This window comes from Myxine glutinosa, chromosome 11, assembly GCF_964187855.1.
Source record: "Myxine glutinosa chromosome 11, kmMyxGlut1.1, whole genome shotgun sequence".
NCBI lineage: Eukaryota > Metazoa > Chordata > Myxini > Myxiniformes > Myxinidae > Myxine > Myxine glutinosa.
In genome coordinates this window covers 26,558,713-26,585,442 of record NC_136271.1, presented here as the reverse complement: position 1 = coordinate 26,585,442, position 26,730 = coordinate 26,558,713, and the positions used below count along the sequence as shown (strand labels likewise).

Genomic DNA, 26,730 nt, shown 5'->3' with positions numbered 1-26,730 from the left:
ACCCCATCCCCTCCGCCTCCTCCCTGGTGACCCTAACGCAATAGAAAATGAATTGATCATCCCTAAGCGAATTCACAACTTTGCAATCTTTCCTTTGTCTGTCGACAACCACGGCCTCTGAGTCTTTCTGTTATCTTTTTATGACATTACAGGATTCCTTATCCTGTACAGGTCAGCTCTTTCTACATTATTGGACCTCTTGTTCAAAAGTTCAAGATGCGTGGGATCTTTAGTAAATTCAAAGTAGATCAACCAAGCTGCTATGCCACGAGCAGCAGCAGCGATTTCTGATCCTCATGTTTATCAATGCATAATGTTTGATTGTGCAATTTATTTTTAACCATTTGAAACTATCCCTGAAGGCAATGATTCCATCCTTAGAGGGAGCACTCCCTCTCTGCCAGTTAACTGATGGCAAAGTTTTATTTTGCACATGGACAACTACCTGAATGTTACAACAACAACTTATATGTACATGTTCTGTTCAAAACCGACTGATCTATACTATGGTAATTTGGTGGTTTCATATGCAGCCTGTGGCTGCTTTGCTGCATCATTGTTCTGGGGTGCGGCTGTGCCACTGATGCAGTTCTTTCACAATGCCCCAAAGCGAGTTGTCACATGTTGTTAAGTCCAGACTTCGAGGAGGCCACACTATCTCAGATCCACGTCCAATCCATCATCCACTGAATTTGTCGTCGAGATATTCCCTAACTGCGAGAGCATAATGTGCTGCTGCACCATCTTGTTGCAGGATAGCTGTTGCCTCGAGACCTCTCACACAGTTGTGGAACAAACCACGTCTGAAGCATGTTCAAATAAGCAGTGTGATTGACACTTGTATCGATAAAATATGGCCCTATCAAGTGATCTTCTGAAATTGCTGCCCACATCATGACATGAGGTGGATGCTGTTTAATTTCCTCATAAAAATGAGGATTTTCTTTGCACCAAAAATAAATATTCCTGGATCAATTGCTGAGGTGTAAATAGCACACTCATCCGAAAAAAATACGCTCAGTCTTGGTTTAATGGTGGGAAATCACTGCAGAAGAGCCTTGCTCTAAATCAAGTCAAATCAAGGACGCTCCCTGTTGAAAAAGCCTTCTTCTCCCATGCCTAGATCGTGCCGCGCGTAGGAGCTGGCTTATCGAACCTCTGCGAAAATCTTGTCTCGATGTCTTCAAAACTTGCTCCTTCTCACGTGCGGTCGTGAACCCAAGCACAAGTAATCAGTCGTGTACCCAAGCACAAACCCAAGCACAAGTAATCTTCTATCGTGTATTCACTGGTGTCCGTCATGCTGAAGACGTACCTGGAAAACAAATAAGTAACAGACGGCACACTATTATGCATCGGGACTTTGTGGCCACTCTGTATATTAGATGGGCTAATGCTAAAACCGAATCGGTCATACTTTCGGCACATCATGCATGCAGAAAAGGAAAGTCTAGAGAGAAGTCAACCATGCTGGGTGTCATTGTATGGATAAGAGGAAGAGGCAGACCTTGTATGTGCCGGATGGATGTGGTAAAGGCGACAACTAAGCTCCCTGCCAGAGCTTCAAGAAGCAGTGCAGGATAGGGATGTTTGGAGAAATCTGATCATGAATGTCACCAGATGTCATACACGACTTGACGGAACGAGTTGATGTGTTTAAACAACTAGGACACCCAACAATGTATGACAAGAAGACGTCTTGCTTTCTTCATTTTGGCCGTACATGTGGTGTTGACAACATGTGATTAGGATCATTACAAGTAAACAACTGTCATGAACACTTCAACCCATGCCATGAGCTGTCAGAGAGAAATGACTAAATAAGAGTTTGATGATATCTACTTTGCATCAGAACATACAGCTTTCCTTCCACAATCTGATTATCTCTCAAAGATTATTTGCTTACAAATCTCGTACTGTATACAAATCATAGCTTATATGAGAATTTTGTAAACAATAGAATAACACAAGATATCGTTTTGACGACATTGTTTTGGAATTCAACGTTGTAAGAATGTTATGTGGGGCCGCCAAGACGGCCTGGAGTTATGTGCCTTCGAGCTGTGTAGCCTGTGTTCGTATCTCAACCCAACTATAAACTGTCACCCTGGTGTTTGGCATGCAGCGTGCCATCCATCAGAAGAATGTTAAGCTGGAGGACCCGTCTGCCATCACTCTGCCAACGCTAAAAATCCCATGGTGTCTTTCATGAAGTGTATGCCAGTTATCGCCGGCATCCTGAACAAATTCCAAATTCCTGTCCTGACTACTGGGAAGGCAATGTCAAATCACCCAGCATAACCCTTGCCAAAAGAGGTGACTTAGCAGCACTGACACTCTGTATGAAGAGGAGGTAGAGTACATTGATGATGGTGACGATGAATGTTATTTGATCCCATATTCTTGGGTCTTGGTCAAATTCCCACAGTTGAATTGAGCATGTGTGAACCAAACATGACGAAATTCAGTTCATACAGAATGGTGTCAGAAGTAGACCTTGCTCTTCACTCCCACCTGCATTCAGCACTTTCGTTGCTATGATTGAGAAGGAGTATGAAAATAGGTTTTCTGGTGAATTTGCTACTTAATTGTCCACTAATCTGAATGTTTTTGGCTATCAATGGATTTCCTCATTATTTTTGTTTGTTCAACTGTAGATTGAGACAGAGAAAGAAATTGTGAAGTTGGCTGAAGAATTGTATATTTGCCTTGCTGTGAATTTGCTAATATTTAAGGTAGTAGTTTTTTTTTTTTGGACAAGGTTAGCTCCTTGTTACCTGCGCCAATGGAGGTGGACGTAGGATACGTTTTTACCCCTGTTTGTCTGTCTGTTTGTTAGTCTGTGAGCAGGATATCTCCAAAAGTTGTGGATGGATTCGGTCGAAATTCTGTGGACAGGGTGGGTATGTGACATGGATGGATTGTTTAGATTTTGGTGAAGATCTGGATCCAGATCCAGATATGATGATTTTCCAAGTGATTCTTCACCATTGAGAGATTGGGCTAAAAAGGAGAATATATAGCAGGATATCTCAAAAAGGTATGAATGGATTCGGACAAAACTTGGTGGACAGGTTGGGTGTTGACTCGGACTAATTGGTTCGATTTTGGGGAAGATCTGAATCCGGATACGAGAATTTTTCAATTTTAAAGTGATTCTTCGCCATTGAGTGATAGGGCCAAAAACTATATATAGCACAATATTTCAAAAAGTTGTGGACAGATTATGACAAAATTGGTGGATGAGTTGGGTAGATGACAAGAACAAGCTGATTAGATGTTGGTTCAGGTCCAGATGCAGATCCGGCCTGTCAGTGGATACAAAACATAAACTGTTAAGTCGAGTCTGGGTATGTGCTCCACTTACTGGGTGCCATATTCGAGTGTTTTCATGTAATAGGTGGGGCAGACAATGGCGGTGTTGGGTGTTCTGTAGGTGAATGCGTAAGACAAGGAGTCCTTTTCACACTATACAGTCCCCATCTATACGCTAAACGCAATAAAAAGGTTTCACATTCTATGACCCGCCCGCAAGTGAACGGAATCGTTCGAGATCGGGCCTCACACCGCACACGTGTAGTGCATGCTAAAATCTGTGTGGGAATTGACTGTCATCCATTACATCGTCCTCCCTCTCTTGTGGAAGTTTGGCTCTTGAGAGGTAAACCTTTATTTATTTATTTTTATGGAATCTTTCTTGCAAGTCAAACAGCACTTTAGTTTGTGATTTGTCCTCAAATTACTAGGAGCTCCAAATCACTCGTCATCCAAATCACCCAAATGTAAGTGTCGTTATCTATCTATAATTCCAGTAATCTCTGTACGTTTGTACGTTTGTACGTCTGTACGTCTGTACGTCTGTTTGTCTGTGACCGCTGTTTCTCGACAACCACGGGTCCGATATACTTTTAACTTGCCAGGTATATTGCTGGGGACCCGAGGATGTGCCTTTTCAAGGTTTCATATTAATCGGACAATTACTTACCGAGCTATGTCCAAAAAACGATTCAACCAATCAGAGAGCAGCGAACGATCGCGTGTGCCGAACGTGGAGGACACACTCTGCCTCGGATGGCACATTTGAGAGCGTATTCATTTATTTCACGTTTGCAAACTATGTTGGCGTTAAACTATGTTTTAAATCTAATAAAACCGAATTTGCGATTCATTCGCTTTCCTGCGCGTTTGTGCACGCGATGGCGATTTCTTTACCAAACTCCGGAAGCCGTTCGCTTTGGACCAAACCATTGCATGTAAATAGAGGGGGGGGATTGTCACCGTACTCGCAAGCCGTTCGCTTTGGACCAAACCATTTCATGTAAATAGAGGGGGGGGGGGATATAATTTTAGATATAGATATAGTACGGGCAATGCCCTAGTCTATCTATAATTCCAGTAATCTCTGTACGTTTGTACGTTTGTTTGTTTGTCTGTGACCGCTGTTTCTCGACAACCACGGGTCCGATATACTTTTAACTTGCCAGGTATATTGCTGGGGACCCGAGGATGTGCCTTTTCAAGGTTTCATATTAATCGGACAATTACTTACCGAGCTATGTCCAAAAAACGATTCAACCAATCAGAGAGCAGCGAACTATCGCGTGTGCCGAACGTGGCGGACACACTCTGCCTCGGATGGCACATTTGAGAGCGTATTCATTTATTTCACGTTTGCAAACTATGTTGGCGTTAAACTATGTTTTAAAACTAATAAAAACGAATTTGCGATTCATTCGCTTTCCTGCGCGTTTGTGCACGCGATGGCGATTTCTTTACCAAACTCCGGAAGCCGTTCGCTTTGGACCAAACCATTTCATGTAAATAGAGGGGGGGGATTGTCACCGTACTCGCAAGCCGTTCGCTTTGGACCAAACCATTTCATGTAAATAGAGGGGGGGATATAATTTTAGATATAGATATAGTACGGGCATGCCCTAGTCTATCTATAATTCCAGTAATCTCTGTACGTCTGTACGTTTGTTTGTTTGTCTGTGACCGCTGTTTCTCGACAACTACCGGTCCGATATACTTGAAACTTGCCAGGTATATTGCTGGGGACCCGAGGATGTGCCTTTTCAAGGTTTCATATTAATCGGACAATTACTTACCGAGCTATGTCCAAAAAACGATTCAACCAATCAGAGAGCAGCGAACGATCGCGTGTGCCGAACGTGGAGGACACACTCTGCCTCGGATGGCACATTTGAGAGCGTATTCATTTATTTCACGTTTGCAAACTATGTTGGCGTTAAACTATGTTTTAAAACTAATAAAACCGAATTTGCGATTCATTCGCTTTCCTGCGCGTTTGTGCACGCGATGGCGATTTCTTTACCAAACTCCGGAAGCCGTTCGCTTTGGACCAAACCATTGCATGTAAATAGAGGGGGGGGATTGTCACCGTACTCGCAAGCCGTTCGCTTTGGACCAAACCATTTCATGTAAATAGAGGGGGGGGGATATAATTTTAGATATAGATATAGTACGGGCAATGCCCTAGTCTATCTATAATTCCAGTAATCTCTGTACGTTTGTACGTTTGTTTGTTTGTCTGTGACCGCTGTTTCTCGACAACTACCGGTCCGATATACTTGAAACTTGCCAGGTATATTGCTGGGGACCCGAGGATGTGCCTTTTCAAGGTTTTAAATTAATCGGACAAGTACTTACCGAGCTATGGCGATTTAGCCGTTCGCCGTTCGCTTTGGCTTTGCGAATGGACCAAACCATTCATGTAAATAGAGGGGGGGGGGGGGTGTTCTGTGGTCGTTCGCTTTGGCTTTGCGAATGGACCAAACCATTCATGTAAATAGAGGGGGGGGGTTCTGTGGTCGTTCGCTTTGGCTTTGCGAATGGACCAAACCATTCATGTAAATAGAGGGGGGGGTTCTGTGGTCGTTGCGAATGGACCAAACCATTCATGTAAATAGAGGGAGGGGGGTTCTGTGGTCGTTACTGCCACGTGGTTTCAAAGTTTTTTTTTGTTGTTGTGTTTGCACGCATGTTTTTTTGCACCCACGTACGGGCACGCCCTAGGATGTTTACACACACACACCCCTACACAAATTTTTTTTTTTTTTTTTTTTTGGCAAGGAACGGGCACCCACGTACGGGCACGTCCTAGCTTATATATAGTACGGGCATGCCCTAGTCTATCTATAATTCCAGTAATCTCTGTACGTTTGTACGTTTGTTTGTCTGTGACCGCTGTTTCTCGACAACCACGGGTCCGATATACTTTTAACTTGCCAGGTATATTGCTGGGGACCCGAGGATGTGCCTTCTCAAGGTTTCATATTAATCGGACAATTACTTACCGAGCTATGTCCAAAAAACGATTCAACCAATCAGAGAGCAGCGAAATATCGCGTGTGCCGAACGTGGCGGACACACTCTGCCTCGGATGGCACATTTGAGAGCGTATTCATTTATTTCACGTTTGCAAACTATGTTGGCGTTAAACTATGTTTTAAAACTAATAAAAACGAATTTGCGATTCATTCGCTTTCCTGCGCGTTTGTGCACGCGATGGCGATTTCTTTACCAAACTCCGGAAGCCGTTCGCTTTGGACCAAACCATTTCATGTAAATAGAGGGGGGGGATATAATTTTAGATATAGATATAGTACGGGCAATGCCCTAGTACATTATAATTTGGGAAAAACGAAAGGTAGGAAACAAAATGCACCTGTTGGCGTATAAATACTTTTCCCATGCTATTTGCTTTTGGCATTTCTCCAGAACATGTTGGCAGCTAATGTGGAGATTTCAAATGATCATATTCTGTGATATGGGATGCACTTTCTGTCATCACTGTTCTTTTCTTCACTTTTTTTTTAATTTTAATTTAAATGGATCCGAGGTAATATACTCACGTTGTAGCTGTCCAATGTGGTTTGATTCCCGGTCCAACTCTAAGCTGTCGTCTTGGTGCTCTTGTTGGGCGATGTTACATCAATTAGTAGGTTGTCCTTCCGGGAATTCTATCTGCTTCTATTCGCTGTTGGACACTAATAATTCCATGGTACTTTTCGAAAGTAGTCGACCGTGCTACCCTTGCCAAGTTCTTCTATTTCGCCTGATCTAGGGGTGGAACTCGTCTACAGTGGGATACCACACTTTCAGAATTCATCCAACTGGCAGCCAGGGGCTGCAAATATACGAGTATATGTATTCATTTTATTTGGTGTCGTTTTAATGCTCAAAATTATTGACGACCTTAGAATAATTCGTTATCATATTCTGTCTCCATTTTTACTCTCAACCTCTTCGTGTTGTCAATTGATGACTCGCTAGACAGTCGTGTAGATATTTGTCGGTGTGGGTTTGGAAAAAGCTCAGCACAGAATGCCATTGTGCCTTCTTTCAACACTTGCTCACACATGCCGAGAGTACTGTACTGGCTATGGAAGGTTGTGGGATCGGCTCCAGCTCATTCACAATCCCAATGGACAAGCTCCTTCATAAGCATGTATGTTTTCATGGCAAAAGGCCGATTGCCTTTCTTTGCTTTCATTTGTATCAACTCTTTTTGTGTTGCTTATGACAAGTTCAAAATAGTTGTTCAAAATGAGTTGTTGATTTGATTGTTATAAATGGACCATTAAGCTGAAGGCTTATGATGCTTAGCACGTACACATCTATACTCTTCCTTTGAAAAAAACATGACAGATTTCAGCAGAATTATCCAATTTATATTTAATTTTTACCTCTGCCACCAAAGGTGGATGGAAGTTGTGTTTTCACCTCTCTGTCTGTTTGTTTGTCTGTGAGCAGGATATCTCAAATGTTGTGGACGGTTTTGGATGGATTTAGGACACAGTTTGGGTTTGTGACAAGGACATATGATTAGATTTTGGTGAAGATCCGGATCCAGATGCGAGAATTTTTTAAGTGATTCTTCACCATTGAGGAATAGGGCTAAACATCTTGTTACGTATTACCGCCCCAAACCCCGGTTACGGTGCACCTCAGAGTCTGGAGCGGGAACACGGCAGAAAGATTTGTTATTTTGAGTGTTCTAATAAACCATGGTAAAACCAGACCAATGCAATTGTGAAGAACAAAACAAGTAATTGTATTAAGAACTCTCACAAACACAATAATAACACTATTAAAGAAAGTACAATGAAAATGTCACTTGCATCAAATTAACAATACATGTGATGGTACCATCATTCCCCCAATGCTCTCAAAGCAGTAAACTCACGATACGACAAATGTGAGTGGAATGTAACATTCCCCAAAGTCCGTGCACTAATCTCCATGCTGGTTGAAGCCGTGCAGAACGATGAGAACAGGCAGGTATCGGCACGGCAGCGACCTAGGCGTTACGAGGTGAGAGGTCGATATGGGAATTGAGCCGATATGTAAACCAAAGGCAATCCACACGGTGATGTCGATATGGGAATCCCAGTGACAAAACAAGATGCACCAAGCGGACAGTCTCTTCAAAGACAAAATGGCGCATCGGCCTGTAATGGAGGCACTGGCTCCCTCCAACAATGACTCACACTTCGATAAAACCTGAGACGCAGGTTTAATTGCACTCGCAATATAGGAGGATGTCGGGGGCAATCCCTTTCCCGGGAAGCCTCAACTCATTCGCGACAAATATCAAAAAAGTCCACTCGCAGCCTCGACGCAACTTTACGGCTGTATCTCCCTCATGGCCGTCTCGTCATCTCTCCTTCTCTTCTGGTTTGCTTACTTTTTCCTTCACAAAGACTTCTTTTTACCTTTTATTAAAGTTATCGCCATAGCACACAAAAATCTTAACAACAATATTACCTGAAACTAAATATCCTAACAGTATATAATAACAACAAAGGCAGAAGTGATGGATCCGTAACAATATATAGCACGATATCTCAAAAAGGTATGGATGGATTCGGACGAAACTTGGTGGACAGGTTGTTAGTGTGACAAGGAAGAATTGATTCAATGAAGTGATTTTTCACCATTGAGTGATAAGGCCAAAAACGATATACATATATAGCACTATATTTCAAAACGTTTTTGAGGGATTTTGACAAAACTAGGTGGATGATTTGGTTAGGCGACAACAACAAGCACATTAGATTTTAGTTCAGGTCCGAATCCTAATCCGGCCTATCAGTGGGATGCAAAAACTGTTCAGCCTGGCGGTAGTATGTGCTCCACCGAGTAGAGTTGTAGTTTTACTCATAGAATTGACACTTCTCTCGTACTATTCTTTGATTTAATTTACCAGGATTGTTGGCTGTTTGTGTCGTGTCTTCAAGAAGATCATTGAGGTGAAAGATTATCCTGTCATGCAGAGCCCATCGTGAAGAACGGGCGGCCACTGGCATCACAGAGCATGCACTCATTTTTGCACCAGTACGCTGGCAGCTTCAAGAAGCCTCCATTACGCCGCCCACACAGTGTCATCGGTACGAGTGGTTTGGGGCCTTACCTCACAATGCAGCCGAGCAGCCGTCTTGGTGAGGTTTCACCTTATCCGACAATGCCTGTGGCCTTTGTAGTTTCTATTGTTTATGCATTTGCACAATGGCTTTTAGGCCCAACATTTTACAAGACAATGTTAATATTTCTCTCTCTCTCTCTCTCTTTCTCTCTCTATTTAGACTGAATTTTTAGAAATCAGTGAAGGTGAAATCCATATAATAAGTTGAGGCTTTGGCCACAAATAAATGGTCTAATGTCAGATTATTGCACAATTAAATTGAACTTAATGCATTGTTCATTATTCAACAATGCCATACATTCCTTCATTGTCGTTGAGAGATTTGACACGATACTAATGTTGGTTCTAAAACATCTGCCATTAGCAAACATTACACAAATTTTGAAACCACCAGAGACGACCCTTTTTCCAAGCTCATCTGCATAAATAGAGTTGGAACGTGTTGTCATCTCATCCCACAACACATCTCTACCCACAGCCCACCGTGACTCATCTCGCACCTATCCATAGAGCTGCGTTGGCGTACACGGTCTTGCATGAAGCAGCAGTTGGTATATGTTGATGAGGCCTGCAGGCCTCTTTAATGATTTGTCCTACTTTATCTTCCAGTTGGCTAAAAAGCTTCATCAGAAAAAAAACCTCAAATTCAAAGACTTATTGGTAAAATAACTGAAATAGAACTGGGATTAGCACCCAGCAAAAAGAACAAGCAACTGATGGATGACAGTAATTACAAATTGGCAACCTTGGAGAAGGACATGGAAGAAGCAAAGGAAGGCTGAGGTTTATATGGAGAGATAAAATTGAAAAAAAGATCACTGATGTACAGTGGCTCTAAAATGCAGGGATTATAAGAGGATGGACCATGTTGATGGGGGCCTTTGTCCTGCAGTAGATTTTAAAAGGCTAGTTAAGGCTGAAAGCATGTTTCTGACAGCACCGCAGCCTGTGCTGGCACATGATGTCATGGTATTGAACATCCCACCACATAAAGGAACATCACCTTTGTGCTGACACAATGCTGGGTCATCACACTACATGCATGTGGGCCACGGCCCGGCACATTTTGCTTCATGCTGGCGTGCTTTTGCCCACCACATATCGCTGCATGGGCATTGGGCATGCTTTTCTAGTGAGATGGAATGCATATGCTGGCACATTGCATTGCGCGTTGGCACACAACGCCAATGCACATTGCACTGCACACCGACATGCTATTCCAGCACAATATGTGGCATGCCGGCACTTTACACCGAACGTATGCCAGAATGCCACACTGCCAACAGCCAGCTGCTGATTTTGCATCACGTGCTGGGCCACTGTCCATTTACACATGCAGATACAGGCTCTAGTCTCTTACCTAATAACAATGCATTTGCCTTTTTTATATGAAAGACGTGTCGCAGTGTGTGTTGTCCAGCAGACCATTGTGACACAGTGGCACAGCATGTTGTGGTTCAAAGGGAAACGTTTGACAAAACGGTTCTGCTTGATACACCGACGACTTCGGAGACAAAGGCACCACTTATGTGGTTAAATTTTGAACTATGACAGTCACAATACGAAAATGATATTTCGTTTGGGCAGGGATTCTGCATGAGAACTTGAAAATGGGCTCAGATGGAGAGAGTGACCAGGCCTCTGGAACATCATCTGATGAAGTGCAGTCTCCTGTCCATGTACGCATGAGGAACCACCAAAACAGGCAAATCTCCGCAGAGGTTAGTGAGTGTTTCTGTGTGATGCTCCAGTATAATAATGTGATGCGCCACATCAGTTTTTCTTATAAAATGACCACATGGCACCTTGTCCCACCCACCCCGCCCCCTCATCCCCAATGGAACTCCTTTCCTCCATGCTGGAATTTATTATGTGCCTTACTTACATTGAAAATGTTTGCCTCATATGTCAGTATGTCTGGTCAACACTGGCTTTTCTTTTGATTTGCATCCATTGTTGTCCTGCTCGAGTTCAATGATATTCCCTCCACCTGGACATATCCAAAGCTTTTTTTTTTACAATCTAGAAACCTGTTGAAATGTTTGTGGCTTTAAAAAAAATCAACCCTGAAAATACTAAATTAATCCATGACAGATGTTCGATTGATGCATGTTAAATTCTGCTGTTTCCCTACCCCTTTGCTGTGCTTTTCGTCGACACCCTCTCCCTCCCACCTCACTTTCCCTCTAAATTGCTTTCCAATCCATAGTGCATTAAGTGTAGAGTGCCATTTTATATTCTGATGCAAGCAGCGCTCAGCGTTACAGCCCTCTGGCCCTTATCCAGCTCATTTAGCAAAGGATTGGAAACTATTTTGGCACATGTCTCAAGGCTGGATAGATTCTGACTGATGATGTTTCACTTTTGTCACCACCTCACTGTTCACGTTGCAAAGTCATCCCTGTAAAATGTTAATTTTCAGGGAAAAGCTCCAAATTATGCATTTTGCAATTCACAAACACCCAGAAAGAAGTACAGCTTTCACACCTAAAGGACCACAATTTACACGTCACCGTAGCAACCTTTGTTTAAAAAAAAAAGTTAATATTTTGGCACACAACGCCAAAAGTAAATAATTTTTTTTTTAAACAAAAAAAAACCATTTTACAAATGTAAAGAATTTAAAATTTAATTTTTAAAAATGTAAAAATAATGTAAAATGTAAAATAAAATTATGTATATGTAAAATAATGTATATTTTAAAAAAGTAAATAATTTTAAAAATGGAAAAGATATGTAGGATAGCATGCCAAAATGTATGCAAACAGGACAGGAATGACAGCATGGAAATATGCAAAGGCCATCCCTCCATCAATTTTTAAAACTATTTCCTTTTTTGCTGTAATTCACTGGTGTGTTAAGCAATTGACTATTGACTAGTGTGTTAAGATTTAATTGACCCCTCCACCCCCAACCCCAAGTCCCAAGTCCTCAATCTTCGCCTTCCAAACCCAAGTCCGCACCCTACCTCTACCATCCCTAAGGCTAACCCCGCTCCCCGCCCCCGCCCCCCCCCCCCCCCGCAATCCAGGCCCTCAACGCCCGCTAAAGCCTCAACCTCCCCCTAACTCTGTCCCGTCTTTGTCCCCACACCCAAACCCAATGCTGTCTTCCCCTCCTCACCATCCTCCCATTCATAAAAGCAAACGGGCATTCCCACATGAAAACAGCAGAATATTTAACGCTTTCCCCTCTCCTATCATGTTATCAACGACTTCACAGAAACCGCAATTGAAACAACTACGGTACATGTCATGGCTTGCCACGGTCGCCTGTCCGGCTCACGATTCCGTGAGATATGCAGAATAGATTGTGTAACCATGAGCAGATTAATTGTGCCAATCAATGACCCAAAAGCAATTATCTTCTTCCTGATGCGTATATACACATCGTTAAAAGTAAATGATGCCCCCTGACAAAGACCTTTATAATAACGTGGGTTTAAGTCCTACTTCAGAGAATGCCACATACTGTAGTTATTTGGGCGGTGTATAGACAACAGACTGCAGCCTCGGTCGCTGAGGCATATCTTCACAAGGCCCATTATGTCTATCAGCATTCTTTCAACTGTTGCTTTTGTCATTTTACACTGAATGGGAAACAATCGCCATTGTGAATATGACAGCTCTGAAGATGTCCTTGGCTTCCCCTTACAGTAAGCACCAACATGGCGGCCATATGATTAATCATCAGGTTGAAATTGTGGGTGAAGTTAGGCAAGCTGTTCAACAATGGGTGCAACAGAATGTTGCAGACAGACAGACGAATGAGCAAGCATATTATATAGATTATAATTTGCATCAATGATCTGGGCAGAGGGATTAAGAGTGAGCTTTCCATATATGCAGATGATATGAAGCATGGCGTTAAGGTAGGTAGCAGAGGGGCAGGGGAGGTGATCAGATTCAGGAAAGTCTATGAAAACCTTTGGTCTAGGATTCAGGAAACTTTCGTACATTGAGCAAAAAAAGATTAGCAGATGCAGTTTAACATTTGGAAATGCACTCCCAAAAATGTTTTTTTTCATAAGCATATTGTGTCCAAGCTGTACGTTAACATGGACCACTGAACGGATAAACCGAACTGCTTTTACCTCCTTGTACACATCAATTAATGGCAGCCTTACGCGCATGCAAGACATGAGACTCCTCAGCTCCTTTAAAATGGGGTTTATTTCGCAAAAAAAGAAACCAGGGGAAGATTGAATCCAACCGCGGGGAATTAGACGATGGAATGGGAGGGAAGAAGAAAATGGGGAAACACGTAATCCAATAGATAACTACATACAATGATGTAAAAATAAACTCTAAAGGCACCACACACTGGACTTGAGCACAGACTGGGAAAGGGAACAAGAACCGGGTGGGCTCAGCTCTGGTGGTATGTCAAAGAGGTGGCACTAACGCAGCCACAAAACAGGGAGAAGATGAAACAGGCGATGAGTTTGGCAAGGCAAGATGATGAACAGGCAGCAGGCAGACAAAAACAGGCACAGGGCTTAGGCAGGAAGGAACATGGTCAGGCAGGACCACGGAAAAGCGCTCTTTTCCTAGGTCGATGCAAACCTTTCCCACTCTGTCGTGATCTCACAAAAGCTCTCCTCAGAGCGCTCTTTTTCCACAATCTCATCAGAGTCCACCGAACCCGAGAGACACAGGCTCCTTCCCTCGCTCTAAAGGACAACACTTCACGCTCTCAGAGGCGTTCATAACTCTACCCCTCGGGAAGCGTTAATGGCTCTGCCCCTCTCTACTTTGCTTGGCAGAAGTCCCATTATGATCTTCCTCACTCTCCCTCTCAACAGAGTTGTCATTCTTGTCAACGTCACCCGGTCCCTCAACTGGGGGATTAGAAGAGGCTACATGTATGATTGTCCTCACCTTAATCCCAATAATTAATTATTACAACTCACCACCCTCTCTCTCTATGGTGCACATTCAAGCAACGCAAAGGTGACGTGTCTCTGCTTATTACATTGAGATTGGCTAACTACTCGCACACGGACCATACTACTCTATACAGGTCTATCTATTCGATGGTAATGTCTACCCCCTCCAAGAAATGTAGCAATATGAAAGGTTTTCTTGAAACTGTAAAACCATAAGAAATATTTTCTTGTGGCTTGAAACATTTTCTCATGGTTTCTTGTTTCAAGAAAAACTTTATTTAAGAAAATGTTTTCTACCTAAGAAAGTATTTTTTGGCAGTGTGTAAGATACTGGGGATGGGTAAGGTACGAATAATGAAAATAGGAACTCCATGATGAAAGGGACAGCCTTGTTGCATGTAATAGATATGGGGAAGGAGGAAGTGGTAGGCAGACAAAACAGCGCCAGGCAGCTATCGGTAAAGATAACGGGTTTCGGCTGTATTCCCAGGGGGATAACTAAGCATCAAAATATGTCATTTTAACACTGTAGAGGAATCTAGTGAGGCATCACCTAGAACATTGTGTGCAGTTTTATTTTTGGTATATACAGTATATGGGGAAGGAGATAGCTTCCATATAGATGGCTTAGCATGGAGCGACTATAGCTTTGCGCTGCAAACCTTTCCCCCCAAACCTGCAAACGCTGCAAACCTATCTCTCTCTAAAGGAGACAGGACTTTATGCATTAAAAGGAGGTGATTATGAGGAGATCTGATGGTGATGTTTAAGATAATGAAGGGTATAGATAAAATAAATGTAGAACAATTTTTCAGCAGAATGGACACTGATAGGACCAGGGGCCATAGTTTCACGGTAAAAAAGAGGAATTCGAGACGGTAGTTATAGGCCGGGGTCTTTCAATCAGAGCAGTTAATGCATTGAATGGTCTTCCTAGAAAGGTACCGTAGTGACAGCAGAAACAGTAGACTTATTTAAATTGGAAATAGATGGGTAAATAGAAGCAATGTGGACCCCAGAGAGAAATGTGCCTTCCTGTAGCAAGTGTACTTGTTTATAACTACTGGTTTATCAACATCAGAAACCACATGGGAAAGAAAACAGAATCTGCTTTTGTGGAAATCACAGAAATGTCACACTGTATTATTAACTCCACCACCAAAAGTGTATGAGGTTATGTTTTCACCCCTATTTGTTTGTCTGTTTGTGTGTCTGTTTGTTTGTGAACAAGATATCTCAAAAGGTTGTGGACAGATTTGGACGAAATTTGGCAGAGAGGTAGTGTATGTGACAAGGACAAAATGATTCGATTTTGGTGAAGATCTGAATATGGATTCGGATACGATAATTATTTGAATTTTAGGTGATTCTTCACCATTGAGAGATCGGGTGAAAAGCGATATATAACATGATATTGCCGTGTGACTACCTTTGGTGAACACCGTAGGGTAGCACGGATGACCAAATGAGCTGTTAATCCGAGGCGTTCAGTTCAAAAATATAGCGGAGCATACGTGTGGGGGGAATTGGGGGAAGGGAGAAGCCGAAGAGCTTACCTTCGCGGGTCCCACCAGCAGTCCTCGAACCTGCAATAAATAACTCAAACAAAATGAGTTTAAAATGTTTAAAAAAAACAGGTTTATTAAAGAAAATACCGGTCACAAAATAATGCAAAATAAAACTAAATTCCTAAACGGGACATCGTCACAAACAGACCCAAAGACAGACGAAAGGGAAGGATAACCGAAAATAAATATGCGTCTGTGTGCACTTAACTCTGTTCACTGGTGGGGTCTCGTCAGTAATCGTGGAAATCGTCGGGGGCCTTGGCGGGAACCACACGTTCGTTGGTGGGAACCGCATGTTAGTTGGCGGGAACCAGGCCTCATCTCGCTGCAGCGAGCCAGCAGCACTCGTCCACCCATCGCTCCTGCTTGGAAAGCTGTGGCCCTTCCTCCTCACGACCACCAGCAAGATCTCCAAACACGGCCGTTCACGATCGCTCCCTTGAGCCCGAGAGAAAAATGCCACCGTTCGTACGAGGTCCAGTTGAGAAAAAGCGCAAGAGGGAACTTGGTCAGAGCGAGGAGCCAAGGAGAAGAGAGAAAAATGTCCGCTGGCGCGTTCTTTTATCACCCAGGCTCTGACGTCATCTGGGGTGCTTCGCCAATCAGCGAGTCGCTCCCTACCAGCCCTTCCCTGCTCCTATCAGCAAGTCCCATCTTACCCCGGCCTTGTGCCAATCAAAACCCCGACCAATCACTGCCCTTCTGGGCGTGGCCCTCGGCCTGCCCGTCCTGTGCGCTTCCAAAGTCAATGTCATCAACGGCAGCGCTCAATGTCCTGGCTTCCGGTATGTTTTTAATTCGGGTGTTTAAATGCGTGTGATTGGCTAGTGTCTATGGTGTGGTGCCAAAAGGGACATAAGAAATAAATTACAGAGGTAACGACATACAAGGGATAAATTACCCATAATCCCTGAGCTAATTAACATGCCCCACTCCTCGTAATGGGGACGAAGATACACCTTACACGACATCTGGGCTAATACAAATTCCCTACTTATTACATGGTGGTTCTTCTTCTTCATCGCGACATACGTAGCATGCTAATTTATGCACTCTACCTGGTCTATGGTATCCCTACCCCTACAAACATATCAATATTTTAAAACGTTATGGACGAGTTATGACTAAACTTGGTGGATGAGTTGGTTATAATCTTAAGATACTCTTAATACTCTTAAGTAATACTCTCTTAAGTTAGTCTTAGTTTAGTTGGTAATACTCTTAAGATCATTTAGGCCCTTTAGACCCATTTTGGCATTTTCAGATCTTTACACGTTTCAATTTTCTGACATTTCAGACCTTTTGACCTTTGCACCATTAAAACTAAACCATTTAGACCTTTCATTTGCAATCATTGACATTTCATTTAGTACATCCTTCCATTTATTTCCCACACGAGACACGTCCTGGCGAGGGTCTGCAATCTCCGATTGTTCTTTCTAGTTTCAAATGCAATTCCATCAGGAATCAGTTACATTGCCAGACAGCTCAAAGATGTGCAAACCACCAAATGAGTTATCCTCGACGTAAACTGTAGTCGATGACAGATAATATTTGCTATGGAATGGAAGCACGGACATTTTAGGAAGTTAACATATTTGCTGAATCACGCAGCTCAGAAGGGAATTTGGAAGAATGTTTTTTTGGGGTTTTTTGTCACATCGTAACTCATGAGTAAAGACCACATGTTGTAAATGAGTACATACAAGCCATTCTGTCCGGTGTAAAACAGCAGAACCAGTTGAGAAACTTTGGCCATTACCTCAATCGGTTTTGGCTGATAAAAATGTGATATATCCATTGAGGAAGCGCGTGTTTTGTGTCTGCGTGCTCATGAAGGATGTTAACAAACGCTTGTCGTTACCGATGGACATGCGATTGCCTGAGGGTTACCTGGAGAAGTTGCAGTTGAACAGCCCCTCCTTTGATGTCCCTATGAGTCGGAGACTGCGCCGAGCATCGTTGGTAAGTTGATCCTCTGCATTAAAACAAACATCCTTTGACACTTTCCTTCAATGTCATCATTGTCGGTATCATATTCGTACTCTGATGTTCTGCCCGGAGGCAGGTTCAGTACTGCTGAAGTAGTTTCTTGGCAAGAGTTATACTGGGTGGTTTGCCATTGCCTTCCCATATTGTGGTATCATCCATGTCATTGATAAATAATAGGCATTTTGGTGTTTTGTGACATGATTTGTTAAGATATCCCAGCATGATAACTGTTGAAAGGATGACTCGGGGATTGTAAACTCATCGCTTATGCAATAGCATCATGTGGTGCCTGCCACTTCACAAGGACAGTATCTCCGAGGTGAAAATGAGCAAGTTCTCCATCTTAAAGTATGAATTATTCAGTCATTTTCAGTATACTTTCCCCAAATAACATCTTCAGCTGCATAATGAGCCGCAAGTTCCTGTCATCTTTCACAAACCACTGAAAGGCTGAAGCTTTGGAGCCCCAAATAATGAAATGGTTACGCTTATTACGCGTTATGCTCTCACCATTCAATCTGATTATCGTATTTAGCACGAAAGGACATGCTCATTTACACATTGAAATCCCTGCTCTTCTTGATCCATCTTTGGTTATCCACAGATATGAAGAAGTCTCGATTAATTGCAGAGAAATGCACCATTTGGTGTAGTAACATCCTGAAAGGCTCGGCCTTTCACAATCTCCACGTGTGTATACAAGCGACGTTGAGGTCGGATAAATTGAGAACAGAAATATGAAGGGGGAATGTGGAGGAAGATAAGCCTGGAGAGAAAAGAGTTTAAGGACATTGGGAAGGAGGGAAGACAAAATGGGGAAGTACGTTTCGAGTAAGGCTAAAGGTAAGATCTCTGGCCTTGCTCCCCCAGCTCTCTCTGGGCTCTGTCCCCCAAATATTCCTACAGGTCGCACAAGATCCGCCTGCAACCCTCTTATGGTTAAACTGCCAAAATCTAGACTCTCTATTCACCTTCACTCTTTCATTCCTCTTTTCTCCCACCTCTGGAACAAACTCCCTCACTCCATTCAATCCCACTCCTCCCTCCAGGTCCTTAAAACAGCTGTTCACCACCATCTCCCCCATCCAAAACCTTGATCTTTTCTACCCTCGTTAATTCATCCCAGTTCCACTTTTTTGAAATATCGACTTCTTTCCTGGAAGTCCTAGCAGTGTCCATGTGTTTTATACCTCTCCTACCCCTCCCCCCCTTCTCGTGCCTCCTCCCCCCCAAGCCCTCCCCCTCCCACAGATCTCCCGATGTCCCTGTTCTCAAATGTTGTACTTGTGTGCTTCCCTCTCTCTCCCCATCTTGTCTCCCGCTCCCTTTATCTTATGCTTTATGTGTCAGTTTGTCTTTTTGTGATTAATGTTAGCTCTTACACCAGCCTCGATCTTGTATACGAAAAAAAAAAGAAGATAAGTGTAAAGGTAAATAAGGGGAGAAGTGGATAGAGCATAGTGGGAGGCAGGTGGTGAGGGTCAAAATTCTTCCAATTTTGCATACCTAACACGACGATGGTTGCTCTCAACAAACAACACCAACATATCTTGGGAAATAATGTCGTACGTCATGATATCGGGATATCAAGATATCAGGGTATTTCACGTCCCTCATTCTGGAAGGCAACCAGTGCTGCTGAAAACATTCCACTCAAGTTGGCCGAAAAAAAGGCTTGATCATGGAGGCCCTGGAAAACCTACAATGACCAAACAAGAAATGGTGCAAGGATATACTGCAGCACCAGACTTGGTGGTGTAATGGTTAGAGTGTGTGTTTGCCTCTAAACTCAACTCTGTGTTTGCCTCTAAATCTTGTGTCCCAAACCCATCCCTCTCTGTACCCACCGTACCCAGTCGTACCCAGCTGCTCCTGGACTCTGTGTCCTTTCCTCCTGACAAGGTGGAAAAGTTTCTGTCAACCCTCGACTCAGATTCTGCAACTGGACCTGACGGCATCAGCCCACGGGTCCTAAAATCCTGTTCTTCCGCTCTTTCACTCCCTCTCTCTGTTCTCTTCACCCTCTCTTTTGCTCAAGGTCATCTTCCATCTGCTTGGAAATCTGCCAACATCACCGCTTTGCACAAAAAAGGTGCAAAAACAGATCCCAGCAACTACAGACCAATCAGCCTTCTCCCAATTATCAGCAAAGTCATGGAATCCATCATTGCTTCAGATATGAAATCTTTCCTCTTCTCCAATGGCTTGATCTCTGATCATCAATTTGGTTTCAGACCTGGACACTCTACTCTGGACATGCTGCTTCTGCTTTCTCAACAATGGATGGAGGTCCTCAATGCCAAACAGGAAATTAGAGCAGTCTCCCTTGACATATCACGTGCCGTCGATACGGTCTGGCACCCCGCTCTGCTCACCAAACTCTCCTCTTTTGGTATCCATGTAAATCTCCACGCATGGCTGGCGGACTTCCTCTCAAGTTATAGTCAACGTGTGGCCCTGAATGGGTTTCTCTCATCTCCTCTTCCTGTTCAGGCTGGAGTTCCACAAGGCAGTGTTCTGGGCCCTGTGCTTTTTCTGGTCTTCATCAATGATCTCTCTGACTCTCTTGAAAATCCTCTGTATCTCTTTGCTGATGACTCTACTCTCTGTCGCACCATTCTTCATCCCTCAGATCGGCAGTCTCCAGCCTCCTCACTCTCTGCAGACCTGGACAAAATCACAGACTGGGCAAACAAGTGGAACATGTCTTTCAATCCTGACAAAACTCACACTCTTACGATGTCTCTCCGAAAAGACCGACTGGACAACCCTCCCATCCACTTTCTGAATAATCCTCTCCAAGAAGTTCTGTCACTCAAGCTTTTGGGTCTCACTATCTGCCATGATCTTTCCTGGGAAAACCACATTTCAAATCTGGCCTCCAAAGCCAGTCGCCGACTGGGCATCTTCCGTCGTGCGAAGTCCTTCCTTGGCACACCTGAGCTCCTCACCACATACAAGGCTTTCATCCGCAGCTCAATGGAATACTGCTCTCCCCTCTGGGCTGGTGCTCCTGCCTCACACCTAGCTCGTCTTCACGCTGTTGAAACCAAAGCATTCAGAATCATTGGAATCTCCCGCGATGAAGCTAACTCCAAGGGCCTCTCACTCACTCACCGCAGGCAGGTTGGTGGTCTTTCCGTCTTCTACCGACTCCTCTCTGGCCTTGCCCCCCCAGCTCTCTCTGGGCTCTGTCCCGCAAATATTCCTACAGGTCGCACAAGATCTGCCTGCAACCCTCTTATGGTCAAACTGCCAAAATCAAGACTCTCTGCTCACCTTCACTCCTTCATTCCTCTTTTCTCCCGCCTCTGGAACAAACTCCCTCACTCTCTTCAATCCAACTCCACCCTCCAGGTCTTTAAAACAGCTGTTCACCACCATCTCTTATCTTCCCCCATCCAAAACCTTGATCTTTTCTACCCCCGCTAATTTCACCCCAATTCCACTTTTTAGAAATACCAACTTCTGTCCTGGAAGTCCTTGGTGTCCTTGTGTTTTATACTTCTCCCTCCTCCTCCCCCCCCTTCCCACGCCTCCTCCCCCCAAACCCTCTCCCTTCCACACATCTCCCTGCTCTCAAATGTTGTGTTTGTGTGCTTCCCCTTCTCTCCCCATCTTGTTTTCCGCTCCCTCTTTTTATATATTTTGTTTGTCTGGTTGATTTGTTTGTGAAGTAAATGTTAGCTCTTTCACGAGCCTCGATTCAGGATACAAAAAAAAGAGAAAAAAAAAAGCGTCCACTCTGAGTCTGAGGTCGGCGGTTTGAATCCGACCTCGGCCAAGTCATACCAAAGACTTCAGTAAACGTGCTACTTCCTTGCTTGAAGATCAGTATTTAAAAGGATAGAGCACGAACAAACAGCCATAGGTTGTCAACCATATTGTATGAATTGATGATAGGCCTACTGGCCTCTTCCTATGCTGAAGCTTCTTGTAAGGGAACATATTATTATTATTTTGATATTACCTGGCAATCACTTTTAGAATCTCATATTATTGATACCAATATATTGGCTCATCATTGGGGCCCACATAGTTATGGCCCATGCACATGTGCTGGATTTTTCTCCGACTCCTGTTGCGCACGTATTAGTCCTTTATCGCGTGCTGCCCCCACTCCGTCCCCCATGAATACAGAATAAGTTTTTAAAAAAAGTTTCACAATTTGCTTGAAAAAAAACACGATTATTACCTCAGCCACCAAAGGTGGATGGAGGTTACGTTTTTCATCCCTGTCTGTCTGTCTGTGAGCAGGATACTGTATCTCAAATAGTTGTGGTCGGATTCGGCCGAAACTTGGTGGACAGGTTGGGTGTGTGACAAGGAATAATTATTCAATTTTGATGAAGATCCAAATCCGGATACGACATTTAAAAAAATGTTAAAGTGATTCTTTACCATTTTCAAATGGGGCGAAAAACAACATGTAGCTTATTTGCAGAGTATGACAAAAACTTTTTTTTAATATTTCAAAATATTTCAAAACTATGTGGATGGATTATGACAAAACGAGGTGGACGAGTTGGTTATGTGACAAGAACAAGTTGATTCGATTTTGGTTCAGGTCTGGATCCAGATCAGGCCTATCGGTGGATACAGAACGTAAACTGTTCAGCCTGGTGGAGGTATGCTCTCGACGGAGTGCTATTCTCGTTTCACAAGTCGACCTGAGTATATTATTTGTATTTATCTGAGATGACATTTTTCTGCAATCTCAATAGCTTATGCATTAATCTGAACAAGCCGTTAAGTTTGGTTTTTTAAATTATTTTTTTCATTTAATTTCTTCAAAAAATATTTCTCGACAAAGAATGAAAAAGTTTGTGATGTTGATGGCAAGCTTTTCCTGCCTGTTCTGTTCTTCGGTGTTATTGGTATTCACAATTCAAATGCATTTGTCACAGGAAATTGGGCGAATGGTGCTTGGTTTGAGATGAATGGTTTCTCTGATATGAAATTCTGTTTTTCAGTCTGAAATTGGTTTCGGGAAACTGGAAACGTACACCAAGCTTGATAAGCTTGGGGAGGTAATGTTCACATTTCATCTTTTTATTATGATTACTTGGTCTTAGTCGATGCTTTTTTACTCGCATTTGCATAGCTAAATATCATGGTGCTTCTTGTGACATTCTGACCTTCTTGTGACATTCTGACCTTCTTGTGACATTCTGACCTTTGATTCGGCTGAAGGGCACATACGCTACCGTTTACAAGGGACGCAGCAAGCTCACAGACAACCTTGTAGCACTGAAGGAGATCCGACTGGAGCACGAGGAAGGGGCACCTTGTACGGCTATCCGTGAGGGTGAGCGTCCCCTACTGGACACAATTCGCTATAATCTGCATTATCTGAATAATACTATTTATTCACTCTCATCATTCAAATTGTCAAAAAACTATATATACACATTACTCCTGTTGTGTAGATTATGACTCCTGATTTAAAGAATAATCTCGTTTCATTACAAAGGAACTTTCCACATTATTATTCAATGCTGAAGGTTCATTGTACAACTACAAAGCGAGCATTCAAAAATCTTGCCCCTTGCACTTCATTGACGTCTGCTGGGAGGAGTTAATGCCGTGTGTGTGTGTGTGTGTGTGTGTGTGTGTGTGTGTGTGTGTGTGTGTGTGTGTGTGTGTGTGTGTGTGTGTGTGTGTGTGTGTGTGTGTGTGTGTGTGTGTAATTGTATGTAGAAACTTGTGGATTGGGGAGTGCAGATTAATAACCACTGGGTTGCTGCTGTTTTCTTATGGCAATCCCATGATGGTTTTGGATGTACCTCTCAGGTTGAGCAAACTCACTAAGATTTGGATTATGGAAACTATATCATTGCTGCAGAGTAAAGCACAAGTATTCTTTATTCATCTAATCATTAGTGGACAAAATGGTGCATGGATCATTACATATCATATAACATCATTATTCAAATCAAAGTGGATTACGCTCAGCCAAAACTCCATTGTTGATGTGGAGTTCAGCATTTTGCATTATTAGCCCCCATTGGACTTATTCCGAAAGGGGGGCTTATGAATGGGGTGTCGTCCGTCCATCCATGCGTGCATCTGCATCTCCACATCTCAGAGATGTATGAACCAATTTTATTCATACCTGGCACAAAAACAACACATGATGGTATTCATATTAGTGGAATACAAAACGTAAGCTGTTCAGCCTAGCAGAGGTATGCTCTCTACCTAGTGCCGTTCTACCTAAGAAAGATCCCATTTAATTTGAAATGCACATGCAAATAAAACCAGGATGAAAGTGATTTCTGTGCAAAAAAACAAGCGCAATAAAGGCAAGAAAGTATAGTTGTACATACAACGCACCATGGCGCCATGAGCTTCCTGGTATAGCCGAGAACACAAAAGGGAACAGAGTTTGTGTTTTGTCAGCCGTGCTCGAAACACATTTTCATTTCTGTCAGCTACGGAGGGAAGAATGATTGGAAAATAATTTTGAAATGTCAAATCTCTACATTTTTCAAAACCGCATCGACCAGCATATTTTATATATCTTTATTTTTGTGAACAAAGCAATTTGGGGGTTCTGTAAAGTTAGTACTCTCCTGGGTTTCACACATTATTTATTGGTGATGTTCTTGGTTCTTGGTTTCACCCACTTGCAGTTGGAACGACTGTGCTTTTTATTGTGTAAACGTGTCTTTTTTTTCATTGACATGCAACAGTATATTGCCACTAGAAAGACTATTGTTGAATTTTAACAATGGTTTATTTCCTACAGTTTCTCTGTTGAAAGACCTCAAGCATGCCAACATCGTGACATTGCATGATATTGTGCATACAGACAAGTCTTTGACCCTCGTGTTTGAATACCTGGTGAGTACCTGATAAATATGATAAGATGAGATGTATTTGCTTCACAATTTTGTTATTACGAGACATTTTCTTCACAATGGTGTAATTGTTAGAGCGTCCCCTCCGAGTCTGGGAGGCCGGTGAACCAAACCCCAGCTGAGTCGTACCAAAGACTTTTGAAATGGTACATGCTGATTCCTTGCTCGACGTTTACCATTTAGGAGGATAAAACACGGACATTCCCCATCGGTTGGTATCCATGGGGTGGGGGGAATTCTTCCTTAGGAAATGTCCCGCTGAATGCAGTGAGAAAGGCGGGGCCATTGTTATGATGTCACCGATACCCAGAGTGCCCCTGGAAGTGACGGCAATTTCCCCAAGCTCATTAGCTGTGTTTTTGTCTTCTAACAGTCCTGTGAGTTGTGTCTCATGTATTCCTCTGTATGTCCATCTGTGTGAGATGTGTGTGGCAGCTCCAATACGAGCCTCAGATCTTGTAAAAAATAAATAAAAAATACAGTACTATTTCACATTGGTGATATTACTGTGTACTTGAAAATGCACCCCTGTTTTTTTTAGTCTCTACTACAACTTCTCCAAGGGCCCCAATTATTCCCACCTAACTTTGGGGTTGTCCAGGGGAAAGTTTTTTTCTGCCCCCAAGTCTTTCACAAGTAGCCTGGTGTTGGCTTAGCGGTTAGGGTGCCGGCTTGGGATCCTAAGATCCTGGGTTCGAATCCCGGTCGATCGCTGAATTAAAGCCAGGGGGTTGACTCAGCCTGTCATCCTTCCAAGGTCGGCAAATTGAGTACCAGTTCACTGGTAATTCCCTGTGTGTTTCAAAAAGCGACCGACAGGGTTGGCGGCAGGAAGGGCATCCGGCCGTAAAACATTACTTCAAAAAGGGGACCACGTTGCCCGAAAAAGGCCAACCCCTGCCCTGCGGGGCAAAATGGCCTCTAAAGGTGGTTCAAGTCTTTCACAAACTGGCTTGCCAGGTGTGATGCTTCATTGATGGTGGCAATAATTTTGAATTTGTTAATGGTGCCAGCAATAGCATGCCTACTCTTGGCAAAATACACCGTGGGTTACATAACATCCTCCAACTAACGCTAGCCAGCGTAACATCCATCCGAGGGTTGCACTTTTTGATGCAATTACCCACCTGCTAAACACCAATCTGACAGTTTATAACCAGGCCCCAGACTCAAGATTCAAACCCATACTAAGTGTAAGTATGCTTACTGTGCTACCTCTGCATCATCCTGTCAGACCTCTCTGTTTCCAAGCATTCCACCGCATTCCCACATCTGTCATCTGATCGTCACACAACAATGGCTCAAGTCATTCTGCAGAATCTACAAGTGCTGCACCTTTGCAGATCTCTACTGCTCTTGCTGTGCACATATTGACTCTTCAGTTCGAACACCCCATCTTCTTAACATATTGCCGACATATTTACAAATGACGATAATACATTCATGACCTCTCTGCTTCACTGGACATTCCTTTGTACCATATAACATATGATTCCACCTTGTTTCAGTCAGTTCCTCATCCTATTTTCAGGCAGGCTGCAGCTGCCTCCTTGTTTGTTGGTTTGGAGATTATAAACAAGAATGACCTTACTGTGGGCACAGCCTTCGACACAAAATAAGGCAATTATCTGTATGTGTGTACATGTGTGTACTCCTCATGATTCTGGAATCGAAAATGGCTTGGCCAATCTCCACCAAATTTTGCACTGGTTTTCTTTTGCAATTTTGCACAGTGTCAGGTCGTGGGCACAATCTAATTCCTCGCCCCTCCTCCAGCGAGGGTAACCCTTGCCCTCCACCCTCCCCCAGGGTGGAAACTGCTTGACCTTGATCGCCACCAAATTTTGCATACGTACTGGTGGTACCCAGGGTCAGCTCATGAGCTCAAAATACAATTACCCCTGGCTTCCACCTCTCCACCCCCTACAGGTTGTGTCTAGCTATATCGAAAATGGATTGGCCAATCTTCAC

At 43.2% G+C, this 26,730-nt stretch overlaps 1 protein-coding gene across 3 annotated transcripts in view; it reads left to right on the top strand.

Annotated features, from left to right (window-relative positions):
- CDK17 (cyclin dependent kinase 17) overlaps positions 1–26,730 on the top strand; it is a 219,809-nt gene that overhangs the window by 151,869 nt on the left and 41,210 nt on the right. For all 3 annotated transcript variants that reach the window (XM_068130388.2, XM_068130385.2, XM_068130387.2), the window contains 6 exons: positions 9,300–9,464; positions 11,036–11,169; positions 17,744–17,869; positions 22,870–22,926; positions 23,090–23,204; positions 24,648–24,742. In XM_068130388.2, coding sequence (XP_067986489.1) covers positions 9,300–9,464; positions 11,036–11,169; positions 17,744–17,869; positions 22,870–22,926; positions 23,090–23,204; positions 24,648–24,742 — 692 coding nt within the window. The remainder of the gene's footprint in view (positions 1–9,299; positions 9,465–11,035; positions 11,170–17,743; positions 17,870–22,869; positions 22,927–23,089; positions 23,205–24,647; positions 24,743–26,730) is intronic.